Here is a 10,613-nt window from a genome sequence, read left to right as displayed (position 1 = left end):
ATATATCTAGAGGCTCAGGTTTGTGACTTGTTTGGTTGCCGTGCAGCAGCTATCTGAACACGCCCTTAATATAGATTTTTAAGCTAAGTTTTAGGCTGTATCTCAGGAAGCATAGCACCTAGACAGTCCATTCAAAGTTTTCTTAGAGTCTGGACGTGTGTAATGAGATTAATCCAAAATAGGTGAAAACTTATATGCACATATGCAGCAGCTATCTAAAGACTATGGGGAACGTCACAAACCACCTCCTAAAAGGACGGAGTGGTACCCCAAAAACTCAAGCCGTGGTAAACTAATGCCCTTTGTTGAGCCATCCCGGCACCTAGAACCGTGAAAAAAAATGGACACACTTGTGAAGGCCCCGCCCCCAAAATTCTGAAGTTCCTAACCCCCACAGAACCGGAGATATGCCCCGTCAAAGATGCCCAAAAACGACCTTTTTCAGGGTCATATCTCCAGGACCCCGGGGCCTAACACCCTGGGAGAGAAGTCACATATATAACCTTGTAATTCAAAAACCTCTGGGGTATTCACATCGACCCTGGTATGGTTGGATAACTATGAGTGTTAATTCGACCCCCCCCCCCCCCCCCCCCCTCCACTGAATCGCTAGCATTTATGTGGCATGTTTACCTTTTGGTAAAAAAGCATATAGGGTTCAATGGGATGGGATGGTAGGCTCGTATTTAACCTTGTAATGAAATAACCTCTGGGGCATTCATATCAACCCTGGTATGGTTGGATAGCTAAGAGTCTCATCTAAAAAACGAGTCCATTCTTGAGTGTTAATTGCCCCCACCCCCACTGAATCATTGGGTTTTTGTGGCATGATTACCCAGATATGTTGTGGTAACTAAGAGGCCTATAGTTATTTACATTGCAGCCCCGGTTTAAATTTTGGAATCCAGTCCTATGTTGATGCCTATGGTAATTCCAATTGCAGGGTCTAATTTTGGAATAAGGTCTAAGGCTCGTATTTAATGTGACATCAAGCATGTCTGTAATATATGTTATTATTATTATTATTATTATTATTATTATTATTTATTTCTTAGCAGACACCCTTATCCAGGGCGACTTACAATGAGAAGTTTAAAAATTATTGTTTCTGGATTGAGTATAACACGTTTCTATAATTATTTTACCACAGAAATATAATGTAAGTGTACAGGGTGCAGCCTGTCTAGCTGTGAACACCATTCATTGCATTGATGATCACCTACGGACCCCATGTGTGACTCATGGGGGACCACATAGACTATTCAAATGAGTCTGATGTGTCTTGATTACACCTGTGGAATGCACTGGTTACAGTCAAATCGGGTGCACATGACCAGATTTCATTTTCCAAAATAAATAATAAAATACAAGCAAATAACCAAAAGATATTCAACAGAAGAAAAGGGGGCAAGATGATAATATACTGTAGCTACTGCTAATAAGAGGCAATAAAATGGAATATAAATGTAAATGATCTTCATAATGTTAGAACTTGAAGAAACAGCAAGCAACAATTATATTTAACACAATTATACTAAATACTTATTATTATTATTATTATTATTATTATTATTATTATTATTATTATTATTATTATTATTATTATTATGAAATAATAGTTGGTTTGGGCCTGATGTTTTTCATTTAATACATTGATAATTGTGATGTATATGTTATGGTAAAAGTCAGAATATTGGCAAATTTTAAGATTTACTGGTAAATGTTGTTCAAAATAAACATGATAACGTTTTACTTCAGACATTTAATAACCAAGCGCCTTTGTATAATGACCGGATCTTTTTGTAAGGCTTCAGGAGTCCTGTGTAAGTGGCACAAAAAGCTGCAATAAGTAAATATATCTATTCATTGCCTGTCTTTGCAGCGTTTTGTGTCATAGTGTGATTTTTCTGTTGAAAAACAAAGGTCCTAAATGATTTAATTAGCATTTAACAGAATGTTATTTTTCATCAAACGACTACGTATTTGGAGTACAATATCGTTCAACACCATGTGAATTGTTTTATAAGCAAATTTACCAGAATGTTGGTTGTTCTACAGTGGATCACAATATTGTTCAGTACCATGTTGAATTGCTCAATTGTGCATTACTATAAGCTCATTAATGATTATTTTGTTAATGGAAAATGTGTATGCAGAAATAAGTATACTGTTCGATATTAACGTGTTTTGCTAATGGAAAATGTGTATGCAGAAATAAATATATTCTTTGACATTAACGATTGTTTTGTTAAGTGACAATTTATATGCAGGAATAAATACATTCTTCGATGACATGCCTGCATTTAATAAGCTTTTGTAAATCATAAGATGAACTGGTAAATGTCTGAAAAGGAGTCTATTTCTTCATAATTCCAGACATTTACCACCTTATTTGGTAAATATTGACATTTACCAGTAAAACTTAAGATTGACCAGATTCCCACTTTTACCGAAATATATATATTCCACTGAAAATAAATGAATAAAATAAAAACACCATAGACAACTACACCACTAGATGTGGTTTTGATTTCTTTTTTTGTACCACACTTTTGGATAACAGTACTGTGCCATATCCCTGCTGATACTACTATTTTTATGCTATTAGAAGAGATACAGCTCTGGAAAAAATTAAGAGACCACTGCAAAATTATCAGTTTCTCTGGTTTTACTATTTATAGGTATGTGTTTGGGGAAAATGAACATTTTTGTTTTATTCTATAAACTACTGACAACATTTCTCCCAAATTCCAAATAAAAATATTGTCATTTAGAGCATTTATTTGCAGAAAATGACAACTGGTCAAAATAACAAAAAAAGATGCAGTGTTGTCAGACCTCGAATAATGCAAAGAAAATAAGTTCATATTCATTTTTAAACAACATAATACTAATGTTTTAACTTAGGAAGAGTTCAGAAATCAATATTTGGTGGAATAACCCTGATTTTCAAGCACAGCTTTCATGCGTCTTGGCATGCTCTCCACCAGTCTTTCACATTGATGTTGGGTGACTTTATGCCACTCCTGGCGCAAAAATTCAAGCAGCTCGGCTTTGTTTGATGGCTTGTGACCATCCATCTTCCTCTTGATCACATTCCAGAGGTTTGGAATGGGGTTCAGGTCTGGAGATTGGGCTGGCCATGACAGGGTCTTGATCTGGTGGTCCTCCATCCACACCTTGATTGACCTGGCTGTGTGGCATGGAGCATTGTCCTGCTGGAAAAACCAATCCTCAGAGTTGGGGAACATTGTCAGAGCAGAAGGAAGCAAGTTTTCTTCCAGGACAACCTTGTACTTGGCTTGATTCATGCCAAAGCTGCCCGATTCCAGCCTTGCTGAAGCACCCCCAGATCATCACCAATCCTCCACCACATTTCACAGTGGGTGCGAGACACTGTGGCTTGTAGGCCTCTCCAGGTCTCCGTCTAACCATTAGACGACCAGGTGTTGGGCAAAGCTGAAAATTGGACTCATCTGGGGGTGCTTCAGCAAGGCTGGAATCGGGCAGATTTGTCTTTGTGAAGGACGCATGAATCAAAATCTGATACATTTTCTCCTAAATGACCCTAGCACTGGGCACAGCAGTGTTCCCCAGGCCGGGGGATTATTTAGTTTACATGATTGCTGTTGTTTGGTGTTAGGAATTATTTGTAATATAACACAATCTTGATGTCAGCTCTGTTATAAATCTATAATCTTAATTTCCAGTGCCTCACTAAAAGTATTTAATAGTTCATTGAAAATAGGAGAGAAGTGCTTTGTAACTTAGGAAGGAGTACAAGGTTTCCCTTTGGCTCGAGGAGAGCCGCCCTCGCGGAGGTGAGACAGATCCGATCGGCCTCCAGGGCTGGGAAGCAACCGTTACTTCCACCAAGGGGAACCTAGAAGGTAGAGAACGGGAAAATGGAAGAGAATTAGGATAGACTCGGCCTGGGGTCCCCTCTGGCTCATGGAGAACCTACCTGGCAGAGGACGAGGCCAGCGTGGCTGGGCCTCAGGACACCTGTGGGCGGAAATCTCTGATAGTCCTGTCAGAGAGATGGCCCCCACTCTGGGCATACTAGTAACACTCTGTGTGGTAAAGATATATCATGGAGAGGAACAAACACGAGACTCCACTGCAGTGGAAGACCTGTTGACATTGACTTTGGCTGCCGCATCAATATGGAAGGAATACATGTTATGTTTAACTGTGAATAAGCTTGAAATACCTATTTTTTAGACTGTGAATAAGCCATTTTTGCAGTGAACAAAATATATACAGCCATAATTATGTAATTTTTAATTAAATGCTGGTTAACATTACTTTTGGCTGCTGAAGTTGCTGCATCAATACGGAATGAATAAGGGGTATAGGATATGAAGTCATCATAGAACAGAGAAAGGCTGTTTTAGTGCTGCAGGAGGGAACAGCACATACTGATGTCTCTCCGGGCTTCCGAAGAAATATTAATGTGGGTGTTAAGATTTTTCATTTTTTTTTGTGAGGAGATGAGAGATGAAAGCCTTGAGGAATAATGCAAATGGAAATATGTTAATATGTCCCAGGAGTGAAAAAAGGTCCGGTTTTGAAATAGTGTGGCTGATCTGGAAGGATTGAATGAATGAGCAAATTAAGTCTAGTTTATCCGGGGGGGGGGGGGGGGGGGCGTGCTTCAAAGAGGAGGGTGTCCAACGTTATTCAGAAAAATTAGAGTGAGTGACCTGTGGTTTTCTCCTCACATGGAAACGCCGACAGTAGAGAAGAGGGACCTGTGTTTAACAAGTACTGCTGGGGGGTCCGAGGGAGGAGAAATGAGAGGAAAGCCATCCAGTAAGTGCAGTAGGTAGGGGACGCAATGAGTGTTGAGCAGAATCCAGCAGAGGGCTTCGGAGAGCAAATCAAAGATCTTGGGGCTGCTGTGGCAGCCGAAAGTTAGCTGGGTGGTGAAATAGAATTGCCCCTTCTAACAGGTACCAAAGAGATGGAGGAGGGGCACGTCCGGGCAGTCAGAAACAGAGGAGTTGAGGCTGAATAAGATGCTTGATATCATGGCAGGTCGGAGAAGCAATCAGGGGAAACAAGGATCAGGTAACACGGCAGGCTAGAGATTTAAGTAGAAAGAGCAGGATCGGGAGTGGCGCTCTAAAGTCTGGTTTACTGAACAGCTTAAATTGATTATTTTAGTTGAAGGATGTTCAGAAGGAGAAAAGCGGTCATCATTTGGGAATACAGATTCAGCATTTGAGAATTCGAATTCCAAAGGGAAAGAAAAATGCGGTGGGTAAGTAGCCATTTTCAGAATCTTAGATTTAAATGATCAGCGGAGATTGAGGCGGCGGGTCCGTTGGTGTTGAAGGTAGATTGGTCAGCGGTGTATCGAGTCATGAACATAGTGATACGCAAACAAAAAAAGCAAGACAGAGAATAAGGGCATGACAGGGAGATTGGCGGGACAGAATGGGGGAGGAGCACTTGCTCCTAACCCTCGAACCACACAAGGGTTACAATAGAAGGTTTGGCAACCCCTGAGCTAGATCATAGAATAGATGGATGGAAAGTTTTTGTGTCAGAAGTTTCAACGGCAATATGACAGCATCGGTGCTGCAAGTTGCAGCTCAGTTTTTAAGCGCTTTGATGGTGCTGGATCGCAGCTCACAGTATTTTTATGTATTTGTTTTGCGAGTAGAAGAAACAACAAACTCTGCCTTTTTTCTACAAGACCACTGAAGGTTATTCATAGTGTTTGCAACTATTTACACAGTAATTAGGTAATTATCAGTTGATGTAGAAACTGTATTTGTAAGAATGATCCAACCTTAGTGTATGCAAAACTGTCTCTGTTATTGTTGCACCATATTCTTGAGGCCAGGTGAAAAGGAAACACAGAGGATATACAGACAGGCAAACAAAGAGAATGTACTAATTTAATTTAGCAATAATATAAATTATATGGTAGGGCATGATGTTTGTCAAATTCAATCAAAAATGGAAAGGTTGCAGAGAAATTAGCACATTGCTTAAACCCATGGATACAAGACTCAAGACTATATAATAACCATTAAAGCTGAAGCACTTTGCTATGTTTATTACAGATAACCAGACAAGGCCCATTTGTGGAAAGAAATATCCTGAATGGTAATGATACATGCCCTGGATAGTGTATAAACTAAACCCTACCCTGGACCTTAAAGCACAATTGCCTTGTTCCACTTTATGCAATTTTGATTGGCTCTAAACATTGCACAGATAACTTAGTATTGCATTACAATTTATAAGTCAAGGGAATTAAAGTGAGTGGGTGGTCTTCATAATGGCTGCAACTGGTAAAATAGATTGATATTCTGGAAGAAATGTAATAATACTATCATCCAGGGCTGCCACTGGAAAAGTGAAAACCAGTGGGGCTTTTAAAGGTTTCAGTCTGTGGCTACACTGACATGAAAAAATAATTATATGGTACTGATGTAAAATGGCCTGCACCATGAAAATAAATTATACAGTAACTGATGTTAAAATGTGCCGTGCCCCTCGCAAAATAATGATAGAAAAAATATTTACATATTTAAGAATGTAACATGTAAACTTTGGCCTTCAACCCAGGGAATGTTTTCAGGTGACTGGAGGCAATTTAGATCTACATTGAGAACTGCAGGGTGGCAGGGTGCGAATGAGAGCATTTTTTTCCTGCCTTGAATGTGTCTTCACTTTGACTGCTGCATCAGCTGTGGTACTGCATATTCTTATGTAAAATTTGGCACTACTGCTGTATTCTGGAATGTGTATTATCTCCAACCGAATTCAGGTGAATTCTTGCCCATTTCTTAATTTTTTGGGCAATACAGTACTAACATAAGATTTTCTAAAAAACAAAGCCACGTTCAGAATCCATTTTCAAGTCTGATATAATGCTTTACAATAATTATAATTGTAAATGACAAGTCAACCCACCAAAAGAACAATGTGTTACAATAGTTTATATCCAATTCAGTTTGAAAACCTAAATTTAACACTATCTCCCTAGATAAAAGACCTTTGATTTAGAGTATATTTTATTTTAATAAACAAGAAAAGACTAAGTCTTAATACATGCTATAAACTTTAATAAACATAATTATATTTGTGAGATCCAACCCAGATGCTTTATTATCCTAGCATTATTTACAATACACCTTTATCAAATTCTTTACATAAAAAGAATGAAACATGTTTTTTTTAAACAAGATTTTAAATAACTTTTTTAACTACTTAAATAATAATAATAATAATAATAATAATAATAATAATAATAATAATAATAATAATAATAATAATAATAAAGTGTACTCTATTCACACAATTAATTTTCAATTCTCCCCTATAAAGATTCACATTAAGTGCTGAAATTACACAAACAGGGGTTGAAATTGTAATTCACAATAGGCAATTTGTTACTTTTAACATAATCTATGACCGCTACAGGTCTGTTAATGACTTCAGACAGCTGTTACACATACACCGTCAATCAAATGTTTCTGGACACCACTAGAATTAAATACCGATAAATTGCATTTTTAATATTTTATTCCATGATTTCTAAATGTCAATCTATTCTATAATCACAATACAAGTAGGGAAGTAGGCTATATGTTTTACATTACATGAAAAAATGATTTTGTCAGATTATAGACAAATAACACCCCAAAGTACAGACCCCGGGAAGGTAGTCCAACATTAGTGCTTATTGGGTCTACGAAAACCAGCTGTATGTATTGTGCACTGTATTAAAACAGTATACAGTATATATTGAAGTTCAAGATCTATTGGATGCATATCTTGCCAGATCCATTGATAAAGGATTAATAAATCAACACAGCCATATTCCCTATGTCATGGAAAGTGATATGACATTATAAAGGGAGAGTCATTATACTTTACTGTAAAGCTAAAATAAGTTGTGTTAAGCCTCAGTGCCTTTATATATACGTTTGTAATGCTCTATTTGAGAAATCTCTGTCCTGTAAATGACTACATTAAACAATTTTTTTTTTCTCACGTTGCTATAAATTCTAGTGGTGTTTAATGTGATTTATCAAGGAAGTGGCAGTTTTGGGACATAATTAAACAATGCAACTTATGAACAATTGAAGTGATGCATACCTTTTTTTTTTTTATAAAATTGGGATCAGCTAAAAGATTACAAACAATAATACAAAACAAAACAATACAACCATAATAAAACATGTTTCTAAATCCAGCATGTCTTTCTACAACAAAACAGCTGAGATTCTCATTAACTATTTTTCATCTTTGAATGTACTTTGACAAAAAGGCAACCCCACTAGGCAACAGGCTGATGGTTAAAAAGGAATACAAAATAATACATATCTGGTGCAGATGTACACAGCAAAAACGGAACAGGTAATGTTTCATACATTCCAGCAGCTCAAAGGCCACAGTGTAACACTGCTCGATGTCTTTAAGCATGCGTTTACACAAAATATATTAACTTAACACATTAATTATACACATAGTTGTTTTTTTTTAAACTAAAAATACACTAAATAACAGAATACATCAACGACGGAATTTACATCTTTATGGTAAGACAGCTTGCTAATCTTTTTTTTTTCCCCAAAGAAAAAAAAAACGAACTGTAAAAACAAATATAAATTTGCTTCGGAATAATGTTACGTTTTCTTTTTATATCTGCCCTGTATGAAATATACATCACAATGCACTTTGCCAAAACAAGGTTACTGCAATAATGAAATAAAAGGCCTATGCTGGGGGGGGGGGGGCATTTACATAAAGAAGAATGAAACCATGATGATTACTGATTAAATACGTGTCTCTGCTTTCTTAGAGACAGCAGTCTAGCACTTTCAAGAACTTCCAAGCCTTTCTCTCTTTGTAACATAATGCAATTTAGATATGAATAGCTGTTTAAAGAGATGCCATATTTTTGTACCTTTTGAAGCTGCACATAAAGTAACCTCTCCTGCTTCGATAGATTCCTTGATTCTGGAGGTGAGGCTTACGCACTACCTGCTCATACTCTTTCTGGCAAGAGCTCAAAGCATTTGGGAATGCATGGGGACCCCCTGGGAGCATTCTTCCTGCACTGTTATTTTGGTAATGGTGCTGAATTAAATGGAGGACTGGAGGTCCTATATAATGAGTTTTGTGATTTCCATATTATTATTATTTTTTTTTCATTTATAATCTCAGTAGGTGTACAGAGCTAATAATATGTCCTCCATAGCGTCAAACTTTAAAAGAACGGTTTCTTTCCTCCATGAGAGTTAATTGACCACAGTGGGGCATCACAGCAGCATGGAGTGTTATCTGCATTCCAGAAAGAATCTTTTTATGCCAGACCATTCAGAAAGAGCTTTTTAGAAGCTTGATACTAAAGATACAGTTTAACATGTAATTAAACTTTACCCACATTCCAAAAACATTCCAACATCAAGTACCTGAAGAGTCATCCTGGCTAAGATACTTAAAAAAACATGAAAATGTAAAAACCCTGAACTAAAATGGTTTTGAATGCACACTAAAGCAATGTTCTCTTCTTGTATCTTCAAAAGATCTGTTTTGACCTTCGGTACCAGTTCTGGTGCAACTGAAAAGGCGCCCGATTATCAGGGTGATGTTTTTGTGAAATGAACGAGAACAAACCTATAAATGTCCCTTTTGCAGTTTGCATGTGAAGAACAGGATTGTTTTTATACAATGTAGCTTGTCAGGTCCAGCAGGTATGTCGTCATGTCTACGAGCTGATCAAGGATGCCTTCTTCGTTCTCCTTTCGGATGCTCCGGTCCACTTGTTCACACTGGGTCCCCGAATAGCCTTTTTTACACAAGCACTTGTTGGGTTTGAAGCAAACCCCACCGTGGCGGCATGCTGGTTCACATTTAGCTGCAAAGAATGAGAAAAAAATGAAAATCGATTATATATATATATATATACACTGCTGTGCAAAAGTCTTAGACATGTTGCATTTTTCTACTCTGATGCATTATGAGCATCAACAATTTACTCAAAGCCTCCACTAGTGTTTTCTACTATTAGAACAACCTTGTTGCATAAAGACATTGAGTGAAATAGCTCGCATCACTTGATTTTGAAGGTGTGGTATCCGAAGCATAATCAACAAGTACATACTGTGAAACAGGGAGCAGAGGATGTGTAGTCCTGGGGAGCACAGGACTACAGTTCCCAGAAGGCCATGGGGCTGACAAGCCTCCAATTGGGAAATTATCACCTGCACCTGACTATGATTGCAAATTTGAGCCAGGTGCAGGATTTAAAAGCAGCCAGTCTGTTCTGGGATGCTGAAGAGGGAAGAGCCTGGTTGGGAGCGTGTTCAACCGTAAAGGGGAAAAATAAATAAATAAATAAATAAATAAAGGTAGTGTTAAACCTATGTTTATTTTGTTTTGTTTTGTGTTACAGGTAAACAGCTTAGCTGTCCTATTTTATAGTTAGGTTCCTGTGTTGTGTTTAGTTAGTGCTCACTAGAGCTAGGTGTTTATTTAGTTTTTGTTATTATTAAAAAAATTGTGCGTAAGTGCTTTAAAACACGTATCTGTGTCCTAGGTCTAAATTTAAAGGGGCAACGAACCGTGGAGAGGAAGCTCCGGTT

At 37.6% G+C, this 10,613-nt stretch overlaps 1 protein-coding gene across 1 annotated transcript in view; it reads right to left on the bottom strand.

The window, feature by feature from the left end:
• Positions 1 to 7,064: 7,064 nt before the first annotated feature.
• Positions 7,065 to 10,613, bottom strand: part of LOC117408571 (hedgehog-interacting protein-like) — a 38,203-nt gene continuing 34,654 nt past the window's right edge. The window contains exon 13 of the mRNA XM_034013686.3: positions 7,065 to 9,886. Coding sequence (XP_033869577.1) covers positions 9,693 to 9,886 — 194 coding nt within the window. The 3' untranslated portion in view covers positions 7,065 to 9,692. The remainder of the gene's footprint in view (positions 9,887 to 10,613) is intronic.

Source organism: Acipenser ruthenus, chromosome 2, assembly GCF_902713425.1.
Source record: "Acipenser ruthenus chromosome 2, fAciRut3.2 maternal haplotype, whole genome shotgun sequence".
NCBI lineage: Eukaryota > Metazoa > Chordata > Actinopteri > Acipenseriformes > Acipenseridae > Acipenser > Acipenser ruthenus.
Note: the sequence above shows the minus strand (reverse complement) of the source record. Positions and strands in the feature narration are given on the sequence as shown.